Here is a 25,450-nt window from a genome sequence, read left to right as displayed (position 1 = left end):
CATTAGGACCCACACTGAGCACCCCACAGAGTGAGCACCCCATGCTCTCTTTGCTGCTTCCAGCAGCAAGCTTAGTTTTCCCCAGAGAGTCTTCCATGAAGGTAATGGCCAAACTCACCCCTGCTTAGCTGCAGTGGGAAAACAGACGAGATCTACAGGGGGACATGGCTCGAGCAAATGATAAGATAACAATCTGTAAAGCTTCATGTGAAAGTAGGAGATGTTTTTCTGGAGATGAACAAGTACTGAGTAATGCTGATGACAGGTACTGAATAAATAGGCTTGAGAAATAAAATGCAATTGAAATCTAAAAAAGTTTTAAATGAAAACAAATTAAATGGAAAAAGTGAAAAGAGTCTGATATGTACTCGGGTAAAAGTCTGGAAAAGTATCACAAAAGAGGGAATTAATAATTTGGTGGTGTCAGTGAGCTGCAGGCTTGATGAAGTTATTGCAAGCAACAGATATGCAACCAAATATTAAGTGTTATTTACTTCAGTTTACTTCAACTTATCTGTTCCTACACTTTTGCTCACCTAAAAATTGTTTGGTCTGATACAAAAGGTTCTATGTTTTATGATGTTTAACACCAAGATGTAAATACCAAGAAATACAAACTCTAAACTCTTGTCTCATATCCATCTTTTGATATTAAATCCAAAGGGCTACAGGTGTACAGCAGAAACAAATGAATTGGCCTTGCTGTTCCAATAGTTTCAGAGGGGACTGTATGTACTAATCCCATAAACAAGTGTTTAGATCTTTTATATTTATTAATCCCCATAGTCAATGTGTGTTTAGATCTTTTATATTTATTAATCCCCATCACTAATTCATGTTTAGGTCTTTAATGTATGCTGCAGTGACATCTAGCATTATGTTTATCTTTTATTATTAGCTCAGCTCACTGAGTGCTGTTAGTGTTTGCCACAGAAACTAGAGTGAGAACATGCAGGTGTGACTGTTTTAATTTTGGCTTTACTGAGAATTTGAATGGCAGCATTTCCTCATTTCTCACACAGCTCAACTAGAATATAAACCAAACCACAATAATGTTTCATGTCTTAACTGCTAATCATTTAAACTGTGTAATCATTAAAATCATTTAAAATCACATATTTGCTGACGAACAAATAAGAACAAATAAACTCTTTGTGTAGTAACGTCAATTAATCACAACATTCATTGCTAGATATAAATGGTTATTTTTTAATGTAAATCAGATCTGAAATGACTGACGTGAGATAATGTGCAGTTGTGTACAGTTTTCAGATAAGACTACACAATGAAGCAGGAAGTCTTAAACTGTATCACTGCCATTTGCAAAAACTTTATCTTCATAGATTAGAGTCTGCACATCTGGAGCTCGACTGTGCTGTTTGAACCTACTGGCTCTACAAGGTACTGCAAGTAAAAACATGATATACAGTGCCCTCCACTAATATTGGCACCCTTGATAAATATGAGCAAAGTAGGCTGTGAAAAACCTTTATATTTTATTCAAAAAATTCACAAAAATTCTCTGGATATCATGTAAAAATATCATGCAAAAAGGAACTCGCTTATCTCCGGACAGAGCTCTCGAAATCTCTGCAGGAATTTACCCCTACTAAGCCATCTCACGTCAGTGTGTAGCAGGAGCTCAGAGTGGCTGCCCTCTACATCATCCATAACATCTATTTTTATTTTAATGGAGATCTACCAGCACTTCCTTTGAGATCGACCGGACGTATTGGGCACCCTGATCTACCCCTTTTATTTATTACAGTATTTGGTGAGATGAACTTGACTGGTTTATATCTGTGTGAAGCTGCTTCATTCACAATAATATTATATTCTCTTTTTCTTATTTCATTATTCATTACAAGTCATCTGGACCTCCCATAGAAGTTTGTGTGACAGAAGACAAGACAGCACTCACACTCCGCCCATCTAGTTAACTTCACATCATCTCCCCACACGCGCAGTAGTTTAGTCATTGTCTAGATCAGCGTTTCCCAACCATTTTTCAGTCAAGGCACCCTTTGAAAATTAAAAAAAATATATAGCACCCTACTTTACACAAACAATAATGCTAGACAGCGTTAAACCTGGTTTATACTCGACACATCCACAATAGCGCGAGGGAACGTGTGGCATAAATTATGACATCGCAGAGTGGGCCATCGAGCGCGTTGAGTGCACGAGGCCTCGTTTCTCATGTCGGTTTGCACGACATTTTTTGTAACTTGCTGGATCCGAAAATTAATGACTTTGAGGCGACTCTTACCAAAAGGTACAATTGTACAGGCTTCTCTATGATCCATCCATGCAGGACCATAGAAAGAGCCAGAGGGCAAAAAATCCATGGAAAGGTTTTTAAAAAGTTATTTCGATTTGCTTTGTACATACTGTTGATAGAATAAAGTTAATGTTTTTTTTGGGGAGTGCACCATGTTTTCATTCATCAGTATCTTCACAAATAAACTCAGTCACTACACTACACCTTCAGACACAGTGATTAAACCTCATTCTCTTGTCTTTATACACAGAGACGTTTAGACTGATGGGTGAACATACAGAGTGATCATTCTGTAATAACTTTCTTTTGTCTCTATAAATAAAGATACGTTTACACTGATGGGTGAACATAATAATCACCTGATTTTGTAAATATGAGAAATGAAATTAGCAGGATGCTCCCACTTTTTGCTGATATCTACAGTAATTGCTAACATTTACAAAATGAGCCTACAATAAATAATAAATAAGTCTATATAATGACTGTAAAGGTCCATGTTAAATAAAAATCTTAATGAAATGAATAAAATAAAAAAATTGAGGTTGTTCAATTTAGTTTTATACATGTTCTCATATTTATAGCTATATATTTTGTTGTAATGTGATGTGATAATCTCAAGGTTTACTGGGTTTTATATGATTCTTATATGATTCTTTGTTCTTTTTTTCACACTATGGGTTTTAGTGAAGTTTACTGATATCAAACATCAACAACAAACACAACAATTCCTCCTCGGCATTCAGCAACTCCACGCGAGACGCCATGTTTGTAAACGTTGCTATGGTTGTTCAGACAAACTACTTCTTCTCTCACCTACTTCCTGTTGGTTTATAGGACGATTACTCAGAGTCGCCCCCTTTCGTTTAAAAGAATATTACAACCGCGTGCTCGTCTTGCGTTTGTGGAGGTGCGCGCGCAGGCAGTGGAGGCTCGCGCTGCGGAGTCAGGCGGAAGTATGAACAGGGCTTTAGCTCCATGAGGATGAAGTTGATGGTCCAGAAGCATCTGGAGCTTTTCTTTTAAGAAATCTGTCCATATTCTTTTGCACTACACACGCATCGTCACACGCTAATTATGAGGATGTTGACGTGCTGCTGACAGGTCAGAGAGGGGGAGGGAATTATTATTATTATATATATATTTTTTATTTTTATTGTTATGCACGTGTGTCTCTCTTATTATTTCAGTGTCTGTGTTATTATTTCAGACATCAGATATTGATCATATATCGGCTATTAAATGTTTTATAGCTACACAATTTAGCATTTTAGAAATGTTTGAAGGATTTCTACACGGCACCCTGCTCTCATCAGATGGTACACCAGTTGGGAAACACTGAAACAGACTGCACACGTGGGTCTGCGCTACAGCTCCATTTCACACACACACACACACACACACACACACACACACAGGTTTTTATCACATATTACTTCTCCCTGCTGATCCACATCCCCAATAATCACACTACACACACCAGATAAGTGTAAAACAGAACATCTTTATTGACGTGTCTGTATATTTGTATAGTCTGTCTTTGTTTGTGCTGTAGATTGTCCGCGTCCGTCTTCCGGGTCCAGTCCGCCGAGACTACAGCAAGAGGGAGGAGATAAACTCCTGTCCGATTTCTGCACCAGTGTTTATGTGTCTGGGGGAAAAGGGGGACTTTTATTGAAATGAACATGAGGAAGGTGGTTAATATGTGTGTATGTTCACATTATGATCATATTATATGTTTATATCTATATGTTTATGATGATGTATACTTATCTTTATGTGTGAGGTTGTTGTGTTCATACTTACCTGATATTTATTCTTTATAATGGTTCATGCCGAATGGGCGGGGCTTCAGCTTTATAAGTGGGCCGCTACCCTACATGCGGGGGCTGATGGAAAGTCCGATTCATTTCCGCGAACCGGTTCTTTCGGACAGTTTGTTTCAATGAACCGGTTCATCAGTTCCTTTAACGCAGTGGTCGGGAACCTATAGCTCGCGAGCCAGATGTGGCTCTTTTAATGGCTGCATCTGGCTCGCAGACAAATCTTTAATTAAAAAAATAATAACGTTAAAAATATAAAACATTCTCATGTATTTCAATCCATTCATTTGCTACCGCTCATGTTCATGGTTGCGGGTGGCTGGAGCCAATCACAGCTGTCCTCCGGGACAACACCAATTTTTTATTGGATAATGCGTAACGCACACGGGTCGTTGTGAGGTCAGGAAGTAAACTTCCCTCCTTTTAATCAAGTAGTCAGCTAGCTAATTGCAGAAACCCTTTTATCGAAGAAGATGTCTAAAAGAAAAAAAGATGAGTATCGTACTTTTCAGCAGGAATGGACAGAGGAATTCGCCTTTGTGGAGAGAGCAGCTTCTGCAGTGTGTCTAATATGCAATGATGAAACGGTCAAATATAAAGCAGCACTTCGACACACGCCATACTACACAGCGGCTTCACATCTAATCTCCTGCAGTCATTCAAAGCGCGCTTTGGAGAATTTCGTGAGCGCACTCGTCTTTTTAAGTTCATCACCCATCCACACGAGTGTGCAGTGGACAGGCCGACCTGAGTTACAGCCCCGGTGTCTCCGTCAGAGATCCTGAGCTACAAGCTGCTGACCTGAAGGCCTCAGACATGTGGGTGAATAAGTTCAAGTCGCTGGATGAAGATTTGGGAAGACTTGCACGACAGCAAGCAGAGTTGGCGAGCAAACACAAGTGGGGAGAAATGAAAAAACTTCAACCCGCGGACCAGCTGATTGTCAAAACTTGGAAGGCGCTTCCCGTCACATAGCACACACTGCAGCGTGTGAGTATTGCTGTACTGACCATGTTTGACTCTACGTATGCATGTGAGCAGTCTTTCTCACATCTAAAGAACATTAAGATCAACCTACGATCACGTTTAACGGATGGAAGTCTCAACGCCTGCATGAAGCTTAACCTCACCACGTATCAACCAGACTACAAAGCCATCAGAAAACCCTGCAGCACCAGAAGTCGCATTAATGCCAAGAAGTACTTTATTCATCATTGGTAAGAAACAGCACAACAACGTTATTAAAAAGAATTCAGAGACTTATTGTACTTTAAAAGTGTTGGTCTTACATGACATGCACACATTTACTTGTATTTAGTTTTAAACATATTGTATGGCTCACGGAATTACATTTTAAAATATGTGGCGTTCATGGCTCTCTCAGCCAAAAAGGTTCCCGACCCCTGCTTTAACATCATCAAGCAATGGCGTAGTGCATGTGTCTGTCATGTTGTATCAATGAAACCTTCAAATAAAGTCATTTGTGTGAACGCATATTGCTGATTATTGCCTTTTATTCACTTAAGTTAATGGTGTTTGTGGTCACAGTTTAATTTGCTGATCCTTCATGTAAGATTCGACTGACCAGTATTGAGTAGCCTACATCTTGGACAAGTCTCCTCCATTAAAGTTTTACACCTACAGCATACATAACACACACTGATGTACAAACACAGATATGTTCTACTTGTCTGAAGTATAAGGAAAGAATAAACTAGTCTTATAAACTCCATGATTTATCTTAACTTAAAATATAATCTGCATACACAATAAGCTATAATAAAATTCATTTATATTTCTTGATAGAAAGGATTTTACATATTTTAATAAGAATGTATTTAATAAAACTAGCCATAAGTATAATTCCAATACGTTTTGTTTGTTATTAAAGAAACTTGCATTTCACATCAGGCTCGTTCAAGTCATGTGCATAGTGTCAGCAACTCACTCGTCTGAATCCTCGCTGATCCTCTGCAAACCTCGACAGTTAGTTGAACCGGCTCATACGGTTCTTTTTGAGTCGGACATGCTGTGGAGCGTGCTACTACAGCCGTGCATCTTGCGTCATCAACCCGGAATTAAAGTTAGATTCAGTTTGATTTTGTGAACCACCTTAACTGATTACTTCTGGAGAATCAGCTCAAAAGAACAGTTCATTCAAGAACTGGCCATCACTACATGCAGGGGTTAGTTTGCTGGTCCATGTGGAGTTAGATGTGAGAGTAGTGTTGTCAAAAGTATTAATATTGTGAACTTTTTTGAAAAAAGCAATCCAGTCTAATTATAAAATTATATAATTATAGTCAAGATATATATTTTGTCAATATTAATTTATTTTCACCATCATGTAAATATTTTTTTCTTCATTTAGCCTGAGAATGTGAAATGATGGATCAGCAGTGCAAAATCAGTTTAGCACCTCCTCTCTCTTTCTCACTGTTTAACTCACACTGCTGAGAAAATCAAAACACCACAACCGCTTTAAAGCCCAGTGATGATCAGAGTGGGAAATGTGACTGTTGACTCAGTCTGACAGTCACAGACAATTCAACATAATGGCAGTATGTAAAACTGAACTCTAAAGATAAACTGAACTTTGAGACGTGTGTAAAATGTTTCCATAGCATCAAAAAATGAGAAGCTAAATATAGATAATTTGTGGTTCAGTGACACATTTTAAGTTTTGTTTCAGCTAATGTTAACACTGTATTATAACCGATTCATACAATTGGCATTAAATGTTCTTGGATTTATATTATATATCAATCCTGCATGGAAGGAACTGTTATTCACAGTTTAGTAAATCCGACTACTCCACACTGGGGAAGAACCAGGGAAATACTCCCAAATAAGTTTTACCGATTGAAGGCAAAGAACATGAGAGTGAGACATGAGTATCAATAAAAGCTACATTTTATTATCACACTTAAGCGTCATTAAAAATGATAAATATAAAGTCACCCTCCCATGAAGCACAATAAGAATTTTAAAACTAAGCAATTCTCCAGGCCCAGGCTTGGTGGGAACAAGGCAGGCCAGCTACTTCCTGGGAGGTCATCCAAACCCACCTTAATTAAAACCAAATCATTAAACACTACCTACACCACAAGGAGGTTGTTGTGCCGGCACACTGAGCACGCTGTGAAGCACACACCACCGAATGAAGGCAGCTAGCTTCCCCTGTCCACCAAGACTCACTGGCTCCTGGAGAGAAAGAAAAACACCAATTAACCCAGAATTACACAACACACTAAACAATAAGCAAAGAAAGAAAAACTAAAATATTACAGACACTGTGATGTGGTGGCTAGAACACTCAGGCCCACTGACACCACCACATGAAATAGAGGCAGTTAAACAGCTCCTAAACAGAACCAGAATGATTGTTAACAGTAAATAAAATGAAAAGTATAGCCACTATAGTGTGGAGACAACAGGACAAAGCCACAACATACACCCCATCAATAGTGTCACATGTAGCGTCTTCAGCTAGGGATTTGTCTTAGAGGAGATTTAGATGCTCAACTCCCCACTCTCACCTCAACACAAATATCAGAGTCAAATCTACCAAGTCCCAGTGTGAAAAAGGGAGAGGTGCACTTACTATTGGGTTGAACAAACACCAGACACGAGGTTGTATGATTACGCACGCGCGGCTAATGTTACCGTCACTGAACGCACGCGCCACCAGCGCCGCTCCAAAACTATAAATAAACAAATTAGCCTTGAGATGTTCACATCATTACACCCTGAGCAAAGCCCCAACGTACCTGAACTGAACCGGAAATGCCAGGGAGCGAGGAACTCTGAATCACCAATACACATATGCGCCTGCCAAAATAAAGGTCCTTAAATAATAGAATAGCTCCGACCTTATTGATCTGCCAAAGCCATACCCCGAGCAGGGTCAATAGGGTAGTTCACTTATCCTGCCACACACACACACACACACACACACACACACTGTCATTAATTTTGGGAAGACACTGTCAGTATCTGTCTACGCAAGCTCTCTGGAACTGCCTGTGCAGTAACTTTGTGCAGCATCATGGAGGTCACCCCATCTGTGCTAGATCTCATGGAGGTCACCCCATCTGTGCTAGATCTCATGGAGGTCACCCCATCTGTGCCAGATAGTGTGGTGTCTTAATGCACATCACCTTCTAACCAATCAGAATCCAGTATTGAGACTGACCATGGTATAATACATTATGATCAACTTTGTATTCTGCTTACATGTGACTGCTCCAGAAGATATATTGTTGTATAATAATTAAAGTATTAATGTTTTATTATAGAAACTTAGCAAATCAAATTTCACCTGGCCATTGGACTATGTCCTTACTGAGAGACTGTGAGGTACAGCTTTTAACTTCTTTGCATGTAAACCATTATTATCAGCAGTGGAGTGTCATCATATACTACATTCACAGTACACTGTATGTACAATATCTGGTCTTATTCCACTCTTCATTAACAGGGACACCACTTCAGCTTGGAGGGACGGACTGTGGGATATTCATGTTGATGGTAAGTGGTCATATAATTGCTATACCATTGCCTCTGTGTGTGCTAAACACTGCATTTGTTAATATAACATCAGAGTTTTGATTTTGTATTTCAGTACACCCTGTATGTGACCCTTGCAAAGCCCTTTGATTTTTCAGCTGTGAGTTTTTATCAATTTATGTTTGTTTTTTTTTCAGCAAAAAGGACCGTAAACACAACTAAAATTTTATGATTAAGATTTTCAATTGTCATCGTTTATCAGTCTGACATGCCTGTAATCAGGAGGTGGTGGTGCCATCAGTCACTACAGGCATTTCCTCTGGCAAGGTAAGATACTCATAACTATAGTTTGGATGAAGATGTCCATTATGTGCATTCCCAGTATGCAGGTCATTTGTAATAAATAAAAAATAATGCACACTGGAATTTTTATTTATTTTTATTTTTTTACTGTTTTGTCAGTCCAACAGTCAGTCACCAAACAAACAATCTTACTGGAGCTAAACATCATGGAGGTCACCCCATCTGTGTTAGACCTCATGGAGGTCACCCCGTCTGTCTTAAATATCATGGAGGTCACCTCATCTGTGTCAGATGTCATGGAGGTCACCCCATCTGTGCCAGACCTCATGGAGGTCACCCCAACACAGAGAATCCATGTATATACAGGGATTGTTTATGTATTGTTTGACTATCGTTTGTTTATGTAATCACCTTTCTTGTTTCATAAAAGTGTTTGAGCAGCACTTGACTAATTACATTTTTATTGAAATGTCTTATCTTTTTGTACAAAGGACTCGGCGGTGATGAAACAGACTCTGCTTGCCTGTGAGTGGGTGGAGGAGAACAGACCCCACTTTGCTGGGAAAGTTCACTTACCACGGATCATGAGGATGAACGAGGATGATGCCTTGTTGGCCATCACAATGCAGGACCTGTTTATCAACACTATTTTTTATGAAAGTGAAATGGACGAAGAGAAAATCCGGGCTCCCTTCCTTTTTACCTTCGAGAGATTAGAGGACATGGAGTTTTTCATGCAGGAAATATACGATAAAAGAAATATTCATGTGTCTTGCTTCACAACCATCACCGCTAACAAGGTTTTGTAAAATGTGTTTTTTTTTTTTTTAGTTTTATGGGGGGAAAAAAGTGTTCTTGAAACCTAATATACTAAAATTTAAGTTTAATTTAAGTATCTTTTATCTTATTATATATATTTTTTTTTCTAGAGTGAAGAGTGATTTTTATGTTAGATGTACATTTTGTTAATGAAGGTGAATAGAAATAAAATAAATTCAGCAACACTTGAGGGCAGTGGAGTATGTGACTAATAAATTGTAAATTATTAACACTCCCAGTCTACTACCAAATGTTCATGGAGTTGGTTGCCTTGCTACCAGTCTCAGACCACACGTGTCCTCTTGTTTTGCTCTTTAGTGTGACACGTGGCTGGGTTCAGACTACAAGACAAGTTGCTTATTACCATTTGATGAAGACAATCACATGTGGACTGAGTCCATCCAAAATTATATTCACATATTTCCATCTAAATTATATTCACAATGATACTCTTGTTGTACATGCATTAATTTTTCTTTCATGAGGTGGAGACACTAAGTGTACATTTAAAAGCAACAAAAGACAAGCAGATAGGTGATCATTTTATTTATTTATTTTTTATCACACCTGCAAGGGTAACTCAGTTCCCATGTTTAAAATCAAAGAGTATATTAGGAGCATACTTTATTACATTAATGAATCACATGACTGAGAAAATTCACAAATAGCTTACATAGCCTTAATACAGTGGGGAAAAAAGAAGGTAGTCTAGTCATGCAGTTTGTCACAGAAACAGTGCAGAAAAATCATGAAATCATGAAAAATGTTAAAGAAAGATAAGGCAATATTAGCTATGCCAGCATCTCCAGTTCCATGCAAGTCTCATGGTTACTTTGACCTAACCTTCGTGCATTAACAATCAACATTTTTTCCCCTTTAGGTAAGTTTGATCTAATGAAGGGCTTGCATTAACGTTAACAGCCAGTAGGTGGCGAAATGAGCCATAGAGATGGAACTAGACTACATCCATAGAGGTGAAACTAGACTAGATCCATAGATTACTAGACTAGATCAAGAGAGGTGGAGCTAGACGTCCAGCTCCATCTATTTGGCTCTTCAGTGAGCAGTAGTGATAGGAAGTTCGGACCATTTTACTGACTCGGATCTTTGAATCTCGTTCAGCAAAATGAACAAATCTTTTTTCAAGTCATTTCTTTCATTTCAGCAGAATATTATTAAAATGATACATGTTAAATTCACCAACACATCTAGTACTTGCGCAAACGTTGATCACATTTGGAATAAAAATAAAGTATAGGCTATTGCAGCCAAGGCCAAATTATGAGAAAGAGAAATGATTAATTAATAGCTTAGCATTAGGTCTTCAGGCTATACAGTCTGTTAGTTCACCTCACCTCCCGATCCGAGTCGTTCTTTCTTTTGTCACGTCGCATTTCTCACGTCTGTTCCCTGGAAACAGAAATGATTATTTCAGCTCTCGAGTCTTCGGGTCAGAGTCGTTCGTTCATCATGTTACAGCTCCATGGGCTAAATGCAGTGTTCTCGGTTGCACGGGGAGCTGCTGTTATATAAAAGCTAGATGATAAAATAATGTAAACACCTGAGACTCAGACAGACGCTTCAGCTTCTATCACTCTGTACGGTCTGTTGTCCTCATCAGAGTCAGCTGTAAAATACACACTCATGAACACTTCAAATTAGCCTCTTATTGAATGTCAGGGTTTAATTTTAAGGCTAATGAAGAACACTGTGAGGTCTTACTTCGAGCTCTGTAACATTTCACTGCCAGAATGATGGTCACCAGCACATACAGAGAGGCCGCTACTGCACTGCTGAGGAGCTTCAGTACCGACAGTGGAGCTTTTCCATCTGATAGAACTGGAGGGAAAAATACCATGGATAATAAAATTATATAATCATCACAATAATAAATTCTAATTAATCATATATAAAGCATACATTTACAGATCATACATTTAAGTTTCATGTGAAGATATGAGTCTGAAAAGTTGTCTGTAACTTAAGATGTTTCTTTAACCATATACATTTAATTGAACATTAGGGCAGTTATATTTGCCTTTATGCTAGTGATAAAGATGATACTGACATCCAAAAAGTCTCATCTTTCTGTGTTCTTTTTTCCTCTTTTTTCTCCTCTGAGTCTGATCTTTGTGTGCAGATGTGTGTATAAACCTCTGTGTCTCAGATCTCTGCAGCCCTGAACACAGCGCTATCTGTTGGTCTTTTGTTAGAATCGACTGAATAAACACATCAAATCTGTGTCACCCTAGACACTGCACTCAGTTTCTTTATAACAATATTATAATTTATTTTCACCAATTCAGTAGATTATAAAAGTGTTATCTTTATTCCTGTATATTGTACATCTATTACTGATGAGAACATTGAAGACTCACGGTGCACTGTGATGTTGACAGGATTACTGCGTCCTCCAGATTCAGACTGACACCAGTAAACTCCAGTGTGTGATGTAGAGAGGGAGCTGATGTTACATGTAGATCCTGAAACTGATGAACAATCAGACACTGCCTCACTGTGTGTGTATCCTCTCACTGTCCATCCAGTAGAGTCACTCTGGTCCTCACAGCTCAGTGAGAGAGAGTCAGCAGTAAAGTGTTGAGTTCTGCTGGGATTGATGATCAGAGACACTGGAGGAGATTCACCTGAAACACACACATTATAATTCAGATCTTATTCTGAAAATTAACATGTATTTTGATTTTATTATGATGTTAATTTCAGTGTACAGTTTAGTAAACATGTGTAACATTAAAATTACCACAGGACTAATACTTGCTCTGATTAGACAATGATATCCGAATAAAAATCTACTATCAGGTGCTTATTCAGCTGCTTTACACATTCCTCACTAAGGAGTTTAAATATAAACAGTTATTACACAACACATTAGCACAGATACAACACTTAATATTAATAAATGTACATTTGCTACACTCCAACTCAACTCTATTGTTGATTTATTTCCTCACCAGTGATCCACAGTGGCTGTAGGTTACTGTCCCGTGTGTGAAAGACTGGTTCTCCTCTCTCTGCACTGCACATATAAACTCCTGTGTGATTCACAGTAACAGGACTGAGAGTGTAGGAGCCTCCAGATCCTCTGCTGCTGTCTGAGAGGAGCGCTGTACTGTACCTGAGGGAACCCTGACTGTCTCTGGAGGGAACCTCTGTGTACCAGCTGAATGTCCAGCCTGTAGAGGAGTGTTTAACCTCACAGCTTAGAGTCACTGAGTCTCCTTCAGTCAGCCAGCGCAGTGGAGACACACTCACTACTGCCTCTGCTGCATCTGATGGACAACAAATGTAAAAATAAATAAATAAAATCATACAGAGTGGTAATCTTGTTATATATAATTAATGAGATAAAACAAACTCACACACTCACCTGATACAGTCAGTGTAACAGCATCACTGGTGTGTGAGGAGTGTGAGCCTCCTCTCTCTCCTCCTCTACAGGTGTATTTACCTGCATGAGATGTTTCAGCACTACTGATTCTGTACTCCTGTTCACTACTGACACCAGAACCATCTTTATTCCAGCTGTAGATCCAGTCAGAGTCCTCTTCATCCTGTAGGTCACATCTGAGAGTGACAGTCTCTCCTCTGTACACCAGTTCATCAGGATTTATGGACACCACAGGTTTTGGGAGCGCTGTACAAAGATAGTAAAATATTTCCTGAAATAATTAGTATGCTTTTGATTGATTGGTTTTCATGAGTGTAGAGAGTCTAGAAGATTTTGGAGAAGAATGTAACATTACACAGCGTCTTAGCGTCTTCAACAGATCCTGATTCTAATCATTTGGTATTGTGTTAGATGTATTTATAGTAAAGTATTATTCAGATCTGTTTAATAAAATGAAAGGTGATTCATGACATCACATTTTGTTCTGTATAATTCCATGTTTTGGTCATTGGTAAGGAAGCAGAGTGGAGCAAAAGAAAAAAAATCCTACAATTACTCGAGATCCTGATGTGATCTGGCTCCAGGTCTCTTATGTATGATTTCCAAAGTGATTAGTCAGCACTTATAGAGACGAAGCAGGCGATTTATTTACAGTGTAGCTTTAAGGCCTCTGGTATCAGACACACACTGTACATTCTTTCTATATTGATCATAATTTAATATTCTGTAGTGAGTGTTTCAGCACTAATGTCTGTGTTTCAGTTACAGTTATAAACACCATTATGAGTCTGATTAACATGAGTGCTGTGTAATTATAATTTCCATCTTTCTACTACCATGAGATTTATTATCCCTACATAACACTGATATCTGATAGTCTGTATCTCTTATAACAGAGATTCTCGTCCTGATGAACACACACTCAGCGGTACTTTAACTTTTGCTCTACTGTTCATGAATGACAGGCTTTATAAATATCTAAAATATAATAAGAAATAACTTAAAACATGCAGTGAGAGAGTAGAAAGCATGACGTACCTCTAACTGTAAGTGTAACTGTATCACTGAGCTCTGAGTCGTAGTTTCCTCTGCGTGCTTTACACTGATACACTGTTTCTCCTGCATTAGAGACTGTATCATGGAGTGTGTTGGTGTCTTCAGCTACTTGGACTCGATCTTTGTACCAGAGGAAAGTCCATCCATTAGACAGCAGATTACAGTTCAGAGTAACTCTGTCTCCAGTGTAGACGGAGCTCTGAGGATTCACTCTCACAGTCGGTTTGGGTTTTTCTGTTGATATGAAATGATGATGATATTAAAGTTTTCCTCTTTACAACATCAACAAGAGTTTTATCATCTTAATCAGATGATTTGTGTCTAATAATGTATTTATATTCAGCATTTGTTAAACAGTTACAGTTGTGTGACTTTATCACATGGACAACATGGTCTTATAATATCTGTCAGGAACCTCGAGTCGGCACGGAAGCAGGAGCGGGGGCAGGTGTAGAGCGTGGGATCGGGGAGTTCAAGAAACGTAGTCGTAAGACAGGCAAAGGTCAAGCGACCGGACGAACAACACAAACGGGGTCAGGCAGAGAGCGTAGTCGAAACCGGAAACAGGGGTCGAGGATCAGGAGAAGACTAACTAACTAGATCGGCTTGATAACGCAGAGAAACGAGTTGACTGAACGTAGACTTCACATTGACTCTAGGTGAATGACATCCCTAAGTACTAGCGGTGTGTGTGTGTGTGTGTGTGTGTGTGATTGGTGCCAGGTGTGTCTGATCAGAACTCCGGGGATGGTGAGCGCATGCGTGCATGAGAAGTGAGTGTTGCATCTTGGGAAATTAAGTTCTGATCTGACTGAGCTGTGACAATATCATTATACTGTATATATACTGTACATGGAATTAATTGAATACATTTTTTCATAACTGAACAAACACACTGAAGATTAAAAGTTTTTTTTTTATTTCAAAATGCACTTTATGAGTGGTGCATAAATACACACTCTTAATGAATTCATCTTCATCAGTGTGTTCACTATTATGAATGTTGAACCCAGTGAATGTACAACTACACCATTCATCATTACTAGACACAGGATAAGTAACTAAACGTTGTTTTTTTTTCCGGATCTGTGACATTTTAAATAAATCTTCTGACTTTAATCCACACTGCATGTAGTGATGTGATGCTGAAGTTAATAAATATTGGTGTGAGGAAGAGATTAACACGCACACACACACACACACACACACACACACACACACACACACACACACACACACACACCTGACACAGTGAGTGTAACAGTGTTGCTGGTCTCTGAGGTCTGAGAGTCGCTTCTTCTCCGTCCGCTGCAGGTGTATTTAGCGCTGAGAGACTCTACAGCAGTGAATGAATATGTCCTGCTCTCAGTGTAGGAGGATATTTGGACACCATCTTTATTCCAGTTGTACATCCACTCAGTGTCTGCATGTCCTCGTATTTCACATGTGAAAGTGACTTCCTGTCCACTGAATATCTGTCCATCAGGCTGCAGAGTCAGAACGGCTTTTGGTCTCTCTGTACAGTTACAACAAATACATCAAATCAGTCAAACACACCCTTCTCTGACCATCTGATATTTAATCAGTGTGTTTTGTAATGATTATGTGTATCAGTGCATGTTACAGGAGTGTAAGATCAGACATGTACCTATCACTGAGAGAGTCACTTCATTACTCCATGCCGTTGACCATCCAGCAATAGACCCGTAACATCTGTATCTGTGACTCTGATCTACTTTTATAGTGTAGTAATTTTCAGCAGATCTGTGACTATAAACACGATCTTTGTACCAGTAGTACGGTCCATTTCCTCCTGAAATCCTACATGTGAGTGTAACCGTGTCTCCTCTGAATATTTGAGGTGAATTCGGCTCCACAGACAGAACTGGTGAAAAAGTCAAAAAGCAAACACACACTGTCAATGTAAACAACTTACATTCTGCATGACAATGTACAAACAATCTTCTCCACCTTAATACAAATCCAACATGTACACAACATAGGCAATAAAATATGTATAAATCACCTTGAGCTTGTCCGACTCGGATAAGTGAAATAAGCACTAAAAAGGGAAGAGGAACAGAGAATATGATGTAACGCTGACTTGTTTCTTTTCTTTAAGAAGACAAATGAGAACAATGTCATATACTGCAACAAAATCTATATTTAGTTTCACTTCAGCTGTAAGAAATGCAATATATCGACCTGTTTCAGTAATGATGGAGTTTAGATTATGCTTTTTAACCCATACTAATTATTCGATTATGCTTTAAGTAGTACTTCTAAATGTAGGTTACATATTGAATACACTTCATTAACATATCCAGAAGTGAGTTATACATATTGATTACACGTCATAGATATTTTCTATATATATTTTCTATATATTTTCCTTAGAAGCTCTTATGACCAATCACATTTTACAGCTGAGCTCAAAACCACTTCTTCTAGCATGACTTTTTAAAGAAAGTGATCTGTACATAAGACATAAATGGAGACAAGTCCAATACTTGTCTGATCTTTTTTGGAAAAGGTGGATCAGAGAATTCCTTCCACTGCTCCAGGAATATCAGAAGTGGACGAAACCACACAGAAGCTTCGCTGTTGGTGATATTGTGATCATCATGGATCCAGCAGCTCCATGGGGTTCTTGGCTACTTGACAAAATATCTCAAACACATCCTGACAAAAGAGGACTAGTACGAGCTGCACAACTCAAAACTAAAACAGGATTACTGGACAGACCTGTGATTAAAATCTGCCTGTTTTTAGAAGACACTGAGGACTGATCTCTAAAGTAAATATACACACATACATATTCCGGCTCCTTTGATAATTTAAAGGATTGTAGTTGCACACCAACAATTATGGGGTCGGTGTTGTAGGGGCCATTGTCGATACAGGTGCATCTAAAATATTTGAATATTGTGGAAAAGTTCTTTTTTTTTCATAAATTTAATTCAAAAAGTGATACTTTCATATTTTCTAGATTCATTACACACAAAGTGAAATATTTCAAGCCTTTTTTCTTTTAATCTCAATGATTATGGCTTACACCTCATGGAAATCAAAAATCCAATATCTCAGAATATTAGAATAAAGAATTTATAATACAGAAACTCGACCGTCTGAAAAGTATGTTAATTTATGCACTCAATACTCGGTCAGGGCTTTAATGGTTTTGTACAAATTACTGCATCAATGCTCCGTGGCATGGAGGCAATCAGCCTGTGGCGCTGCTGAGGTGTTCTGGAGGCCCAGGTTGCTTTGATAGTGGCCTATAGCTCGTCTGTATTGTTGGGTCTGGTGTCTCTCATAGATTCTCTTTGGGGTTCAGGTCAGGCGAGTTGGCTGTCCAATCAAGCGCAGTAACACCATGGTCAGTAAACCAGTTACTAGTAGTTTTGGCACTCTGGGCAGGTGCCAAGTCCTGCTGGAAGAGGAAATCAGCATCTCCATAAAGCTTGTCAGCAAATGGAAGCATGAAGTGCTCTAAAATCTCCTGGTAGGCATCGTATTGACTCTCGACTTGAGAAAACACAGTGGACCAACACCAGCAGATGACATGGCACCCCAAATCATCACTGACTGTGGAAACTTCACACTGGACATTACACTGGACACAGTGGCCTCTCCACTCTTCCTCCAGACTCTGGGACCTTGATTTCCAAATGAAATATACAATTTACTGTCATCTTCCCATGATTGTGGATGTGTGTACTGAACCAGACTGAGAGATTAAAGGCTCAGGAAACTTTTGCAGGTGTTTTGAGTTAATTATCTGATTATAGCTATTCTCAGGTCTCATTTCTGCATTTTAAATTCTTTATTATAATATTTTGTGATTTTTGATTTCCATGAGCTGTAAACCAAAATCATTGAGATTAAAACAAACAAACAAAAAAGGCTTGAAATATGTCACTTCATGTGTAATGAATCTAGAATATACATATTAAATTATGGCAAAAATGGTTTTCTTTATGGAAATTGAAAGATGTTTATAGGTTTGCAGAACGTTCCCCTAATGTTCTCTTAATGCTCCCATGATGTTTTCTTAATGTCCCCATAATTTCATGAATGAGAATTGAAAACTACTCAAAGTGAATGAGTAATCTGAGTAAACTTTCATAATCTGTTTGTAAAAACCTTGCTGATGGACCTACTTGATATAAATCACAATTCCCTACTCAGTGGTACAGGTAGTAAAACTTGAGGTAAAGTTCTCCAGTTCTCCAGCTCAACGTTCTCAACTCAGCTAGTAGCCTATTTTTTATTGAAGGCTGTGGTAATTTACCTGTCTGTAGGTAAATTAGGACTTGTAGGACTTATAATGTAGGACTTGATCAGATAAAAAGTTGGATTTATCATAAAACTTGCCTCAGGTGTTTTCATTGTTTGCAGGACTACCAGACCATAAAATATAAAACCATTTGGCTCTCTAACATGAGACTAGGCTAGTTTGGTGTCAAGCTAAGCTAACTAAGCTATCATCGTATGGGTTTAGCTGCTACAGAGCCATGCAGAGTACATTATATGTCCTTGTGTTCTGCTCATATCATATTCACGTAAACTGTAACTCATATAGACATTTACACATCAGAGGATGTTAGTGATTCTGTTTCAGCGACTTTACTGGTTAAAAATAAATAAAAATCAGTGTATAGTATATCCATTTTTCCCCTCACACTGACTGTGTGAGATGGCTTTGGGCAGAATTCAGAGCTGTCAGCAAGTATTTCCACGTATTTTCCTGTAAACGTTGTCTGATTGGTCTCACCTCCATTTACTGAAGATAAAATTATAACACTTCAGTATTTTACTGATGTTCAGTTTTGTTTTACATATTGACAAACTGCTCACTAGGTGAATTATTCACTACTGAGTGACTGGGGCTAAACAAAAAATCTTTGGGACTATAGCCCAGGCCAGGTACTCTTTCTTGTGGGTGGGTCAGTGGGGTGGTGGCCAGGGCGTTGGGGCGCTCATTGGTGGCTCCAAGCTGGTGTCGCCCTAAGGACTGCCTGGTTCACCTATGTCTAGAAACGGCCCTGTCGCATACCATGACAGTACGTACTGCATTAGATTCAGTACCTACAGCTCGTTGATACAGTACGTAGCCAATTCCATTACATTATGGGATAGTGCAGTATCCACAGTGTCCACTGGATCCATACTGCAGAATCAGAAGGTCATCCGGGTATTTCTCGCCTACTGTTTGATGAATACTGAGAATTCTGACATGCTACTACTTTGGTGTACTGCTTTTCTCCTACTGTGTAGTAGGGTAGTAGGGATATTCAGCCTATAGTAGTACGCCAAAAGTAATAGCACTGGACACTGTGATATCCCATAATGCAGTGGTTCTCAACCAGGGGCTCCACTGGGGAGGCGGGAAGAGATCGGAAGGGAGGTGCAAAAAAAAACACAGACCGGGCATCAGTTGTGTACTCTGTGTATTTTATTGCTTTTCAAATATATTGTGCATAAATGAAAAACTCAGTCTTTTCTCTCCCTCTGTATTTTCTCTTTTCCGGGTACAGGTGGAGTTTAGCTGCCTTTTATCTAGCTGTCACTGCAGACCAGTGTTGCCAACTTAGTGACTTTTCAGACCCCTTTAGCAACATTCTTTTTGCAAAAAAATATGCACCTAGTGACAAATTTAGCGACTTTTTGGAAAAACCTTAGCAACTTTCCATTTGTGGCCAGTACTGTCCTGCAAGCACGAGGTCTTGCTTTCATGCTGCACTCACACCTCCCTCTGAATCTGCTCTGTTCAGTGAGGGGCTGAGAGCCATAGATTTAACAATGTCATGGATAACGAGACACGCCCTTCTTCCCAATGTGAATGTTTTTAGAATGCGAGACGAAAGGAATGCAACATATTTTACATAGTTCTCTTGTTCAAAGTATTCATAGTGTTCAGGAACACTTTATATCATTCATGTTCAATACCTGTCCATTATATAGCTTTATAAATGTCATAAAAGTTATGAAAAGTAATAAAAGAGTACAAAAACACAAAAGCAAAAATAAATGTATCTATCTATTTATCAAAAACATATTATAGATTATGAATGTATATATATATATATATATATATATATATATATATATATATATATATATAAACACACACACACACACACACAAGATATGGGATTCTTGGGGGGGGCTTTAGTTACAAAAGGTTGAGAACCTCTGCCATAATGCAACAAGATAGGCACTGAAGGGCTGTCAGAATCGGCACCAAGTAGTATTTCCCGTTTGTATTCATTACTACTAATTACTACTAATTCATTACTACCGATCAGTACTGTACTGTATCAATGACCCAGCAGTAGGTACTGAATCTAATGTAGCAGGTACTGAATCTAATGTAGCAGGTACTGAATCAAATGCAATAGGTACTGAATCAAATGCAATAGGTACTGAATCAAATGCAATAGGTACTGAATCTAATGCAGTAGACCTGTCACAGAATGCCTTTTCGGATGCAGCTGCAGTTCTTATCACACGCTCACGCACAACTTATCAACACTATCTTTTATTTATTTATTTAAAAGTAACAACATAACACTCTGATCATGTACTCTTCCTTTCATACCTTATAAGAAACAGAAAATGTTCATCCATGATAAAAGCCCACAAAAATATCATGAACCAAAATCTGATTCACGCTCAGAAAAAACTCCACGTCACCTCAGACACTCTACAACCCCAAATAACACACATATACTGAAGATGGTAGATTTTAGATTCTACACATATGCACTAAAGTGAACCAAAAGGTCACTGCAGTCTGTAGTGTGATTAGATTAGATTAGATTAGATTGAATTGGATAAGAACCACTAGGTACTGCGTGTTGTAACACACATGCGCAACTGCAAGCACAGTACATCACTCTTATCCATCTATGGTTAGGGTTGGGGTTAGAGGTAAAGTTAGAACATCCAGTACGTAGTATATCTAATCTAATGTCATTACACTACAGGCTGCAGTGAGGACACACCCAATTAACAGCAATCCACATAAACTATGCTGAAAATAATAAATATTTAGTCCCCTCTGACACCATTGGAACAGCAGGCCAAGTTATTGTTATTGCTGCAGTCTGAAGACATTTGGGTTTGAGATCAAAAGATGAAAAAGAGAAGAGAGGTTAGAATTTCAGCTTCTGTTTCCTGGTATTTATATGTAGACGTGTTAAACGACATAGAACATAGCACATTTCTTTCAGACCACCCAATTGGTAGATACTAGGAAATAAAAGCTGAAATCCTAAACTCTTGTCTCATATCCATCTTTTGATCACAAACCCAAATGTCTTTGGTGTACAGCAGAAACAAATGAATAGGCCTTGCCGTTCCAATAGTTTCAGAGGGGACTGTACTGTACGCTCCCACTGATATCATTATTAATGTAACTAATTAATACTATTCTATATATGAATGTAACCCTTACCTTAACCTCAGTAACCAAATAATAAAAAAAACTTCTCACAAGGGCTCAACTCAAATGAACTAACTCACACAACTGATATGGATGTACACTGATCCAACAATCATATCAGAGACTCTTACGAAAATGTTCTAATCACATATTAACCTCATTACACAGGACATTAGACGTCATCTGAACATATTGTTTTAAGCCACCACTCACTCTAATGAAGAAACAAAGAAAACATTTACTCACAGATCATCACACGGAGTGGACGGAGCTCCATCCTGTCACTCTGATGAAGGACTGACTGATCAGTGGTCTGTGTTAAAGACACTACACTTCCTGTGTTCTTACACACAGAGAGAAAGACAGAAAGACTTCCGTTCTGGTCAAAGTTGATGTGCTCTTTTCAGGTGAACCCAGAAATTATAACAACAATTTGCAGAACATAACTTTATTCAACTCCTGAACTTGTACAGTTCCTCTGCTACTTCACTCAGGTTCATGATTGATCTCAACAAGACATCCAGTGGACCTTTCTGTAAAGCTTTTTATCTCGTTTGATTGAGTAAGCAAGCTAACTCTTTTAAAAGAACGAGGTCTTTCCTAAATCAAGAAACTTTTCTATTCTGTCAGATTTACTTCAGGTTTTGGGTTTGATGCAGTCCATAAAGATCAGAAAAGTTCACTGGACTTGATGTCAGAACCTCCTATGAAGCTGGGAGGCAGGGCTTCTGCTAGTCACAAAATGGGGTTCTTAAATCTACAACCTAGATGTGATCAGTGAAAGGGATTCTAAAATTTAGATTTTTTCCAATAAATCTGTGTGTATTTTCATCCATTATATTTGGATAATAATAATAATAATAATAATAATAATAATAATAATAATAATAATAATAATAATAATAATAATTCCTTAGATCAGTGTAAGGCTTTTCTAGGCACTCAAAGTGTTTTGTATTGTATCAACCTCTACCAGTGTATAGCATCCACCTGGATACACCAGAACACCCAATACACCCAGAACACCCAGAACAGCCAGAACAACCAGCTATTGGTGGAGAGGAGAGTGATGTATCCAATTCAGGGATGGGGATTATTAGGGCGCCATGATGGGGGCCAATGGAGGAATTTCACCAGGACACCAGGGTTATACAGAAAAATAAGTGTTCTGGGATTTTAATGACCATAGGACCTTGGTTTAATGTCTCATCCCAAAGACTGTGCATTAGGACCCACACTGAGCACCCCACAGAGTGAGCACCCCATGCTCTCTTTGCTGCTTCCAGCAGCAAGCTTAGTTTTCCCAAGAGAGTCTTCCATGAAGGTAATGGCCAAACTCACCCCTGCTTAGCTGCAGTGGGAAAACAGACGAGATCTACAGGGGGACATGGTTCGAGCAAATGATAAGATAACAATCTGTAAAGCTTCATGTGAAAGTAGGAGGTGTTTTTCTGGAGATGAACAAGTACTGAGTAATGCTGATGACAGGTACTGAATAAATAGGCTTGAGAAATAAAATGCTATTGAAATCTAAAAAAGTTTTAAATGAAAACAAATTAAATGGAAAAAGTGAAAAGAGTCTGATATGTACTCGGGTAAAAGTCTGGAAAAGCATCACAAAAGAGGGAATTAATAATTTGGTGGTGTCAGTGAGCTGCAGGCTTGATGAAGTTATTGCAAGCAAGAGATATGCAACCAAACATTAAGTGTTATTTACTTCAGTTTACTTCAACTTATCTGTTCCTTCACTTTTGCTCACCTAAAAACTGTTTGGTCTGATACAAAAGGTTCTATGTTTTATGATGTTTAACACCAAGATGTAAATACCAAGAAATAAAAACTCTAAACTCTTGTCTCATATCCATCTTTTGATATTAAATCCAAAGGGCTACAGGTGTACAGCAGAAACAAATGAATTGGCCTTGCTGTTCCAATAGTTTCAGAGGGGACTGTATGTACTAATCCCATAAACAAGTGTTAAGATCTTTTATATTTATTAATCCCCATAGTTAATGTGTGTTTAGATCTTTTATATTTATTAATCCCCATCACTAATTCATGTTTAGGTCTTTAATGTATGCTGCAGTGACATCTAACATTATGTTCATCTTTTATTATTAGCTCAGCTCACTGAGTGCTGTTAGTGTTTACCACAGAAACTAGAGTGAGAACATGCAGGTGTGACTGTTTTAATTTTGGCATTACTGAGAATTTGAATGGCAGCATTTCCTCATTTCTCACACAGCTCAACTACAATATAAACCAAACCACAATAATGTTTCATGTCTTAACTGCTAATCATTTAAAATGTGTAAGCATTAAAATCATTTAAAATCACATATTTGCTGACGAACAAATAAGAACAAATAAACTCTTTGTGTAGTAACGTCAATTAATCACAACATTCATTGCTAGATATAAATGGTTATTTTTTAATGTAAATCAGATCTGAAATGACTGACGTGAGATAATGTGCAGTTGTGTACAGTTTTCAGATAAGACTACATAATGAATCAGGAAGTCTTAAAACTGTATCACTGCTGCCATTTGCAAAAACTTTATCTTCATAGATTAGAGTCTGCACATCTGAGCTCGGCTGTGCTGTGTGAACCTACTGGCTCTACAAGGTACTGCAAGTAAAAACATGATATACACTGCCCTCCACTAATATTAGCACCCTTGGTAAATATGAGCAAAGTAGGCTGTGAAAAACCTTTATATTTTATTCAAAAAATTCACAAAAATTCTCTGGATATCATGTAAAAATATCATGCAAAAAAGAACTCGCTTATCTCCGGACAGAGCTCTCGAAATCTCTGCAGGAATTTACCCCTACTAAGCCATCTCACGTCAGTGTGTAGCAGGAGCTCAGAGTGGTCGCAGTCTGCCTTCTCCAGATGCGCACGAACAGCTGTATTTGAAGTGATCTAGCACGTATAGAACAGGCGATCTCTGTTGCCACATCCACGATCTCTTTCATGTTTAGCATTTTTGCGCATAAGGCTTGTTGGTGTATTATGCAGTGGTAGTTCAGGAAGTCAGGGAAAGCATCGTCTTCCCTGCACTTGGCGATGAATCCATTTGCGCTGCTCAACCATTGCGGGCGCACCGTCCGTGGTGACTGATATCAGTTTGCACACTGGGAGCTGGGTTTCGTCAATGAAGTCTTTAAAAGACTGAAAAATGTCCTCTCCCCGCGTGTCTTCTTTCATGGGCAGCATCGTTAACAACTCTTCTTTTGCAGTCCTGTCTGTAAACAACATCCGAATAAAAACGCACAACTGGGCTGTATCACTTCCGTCCGTAGACTCGTCCGATTGCAGTGAGAAACACGCGCCGTCTGTGATGTCCTTCCAAAGCTGTTGTGTCAAATCCTCGGCCATGACTTCACAGCGCCGTGGAACTGTACTTCTTGATAGCTGGAGAGCTCTGATTGAAGATAATACTTCGGTTTTGTTTTTAAAGTCCCGAAACAACGAGTCAGCTGCGTCTACGAATGCCTCTTTTATCACCTCTCCGTCTTGGGATGACTTCTTGTGTTTAATGATGGAGTGACTCACCCGGAACGACGCTTCGGTGGCGCCTTAGCATTTGAAGTCAGTCGTGAGAATCGTAGTTTTTATGAACAGTCCTAAAGTGCCGCTCCACATCCCCCTTTTTGGGAATAGCAATGGTAGCTTGGCAGATCAGACAAACGCACTTCGAATATGACATCGTGAAAAAAATCATCCTCCCATTCCGCATGGAAGTGATGAGTCTTCGGTTTCTTGCTTGATCCCGCTACCTCTCTCATTTTGTACCCT

At 38.7% G+C, this 25,450-nt stretch overlaps 1 protein-coding gene and 2 long non-coding RNA genes across 3 annotated transcripts; 1 reads left to right on the top strand and 2 right to left on the bottom strand.

Moving 5' to 3' along the window:
- Positions 1-3,187: 3,187 nt before the first annotated feature.
- LOC128632952 (uncharacterized) lies at positions 3,188-5,595 on the top strand. Its single transcript, XR_008396635.1, has 2 exons — positions 3,188-3,634; positions 3,834-5,595. It is a non-coding gene; the product is annotated as an uncharacterized LOC128632952 (long non-coding RNA).
- A 1,401-nt stretch (positions 5,596-6,996) lies between these two features.
- On the bottom strand, positions 6,997-7,895 carry LOC108261277 (uncharacterized). Its single transcript, XR_001811422.3, has 2 exons — positions 7,706-7,895; positions 6,997-7,465 (listed from the first exon to the last, which is right to left on the bottom strand). It is a non-coding gene; the product is annotated as an uncharacterized LOC108261277 (long non-coding RNA).
- A 2,408-nt stretch (positions 7,896-10,303) lies between these two features.
- On the bottom strand, positions 10,304-24,868 carry LOC128633001 (carcinoembryonic antigen-related cell adhesion molecule 5-like). Its single transcript, XM_053681446.1, has 10 exons — positions 24,757-24,868; positions 16,224-16,259; positions 15,846-16,112; positions 15,441-15,713; positions 14,180-14,431; positions 13,125-13,387; positions 12,799-12,926; positions 11,455-11,627; positions 11,294-11,359; positions 10,304-11,142 (listed from the first exon to the last, which is right to left on the bottom strand). The coding sequence occupies exons 1-9, from the start codon at positions 24,866-24,868 to the stop codon at positions 11,301-11,303; spliced, it is 1,563 nt and encodes a 520-aa protein (XP_053537421.1). The 3' UTR covers positions 10,304-11,142; positions 11,294-11,300.
- Between the last annotated feature and the right edge of the window lie 582 nt (positions 24,869-25,450).

The sequence above is a fragment of the Ictalurus punctatus genome, chromosome 7 (assembly GCF_001660625.3).
Source record: "Ictalurus punctatus breed USDA103 chromosome 7, Coco_2.0, whole genome shotgun sequence".
NCBI classification, from domain to species: domain Eukaryota; kingdom Metazoa; phylum Chordata; class Actinopteri; order Siluriformes; family Ictaluridae; genus Ictalurus; species Ictalurus punctatus.
The sequence above is the reverse complement of the archived record's forward strand: the minus strand, read 5'-3'. Positions and strand labels throughout refer to the sequence as shown.

What these genes read in the sequence shown, in the direction of transcription:
- LOC128633001 (XM_053681446.1), bottom strand. Translation starts at nt 24,868, where the DNA reads ATGCTGCCCATGAAAGAAGACACGCGGGGAGAGGACATTTTTCAGTCT. An exon ending in GATATCAGTCACCACGGACG is followed by an intron (nt 16,260 to 24,756) that starts GTGCGCCCGCAA and finishes TTCCCTTTTTAG; the next exon opens with TGCTTATTTCACTTATCCGA. An exon ending in AGTGACTCTCTCAGTGATAG is followed by an intron (nt 15,714 to 15,845) that starts GTACATGTCTGA and finishes GTAACTGTACAG; the next exon opens with AGAGACCAAAAGCCGTTCTG.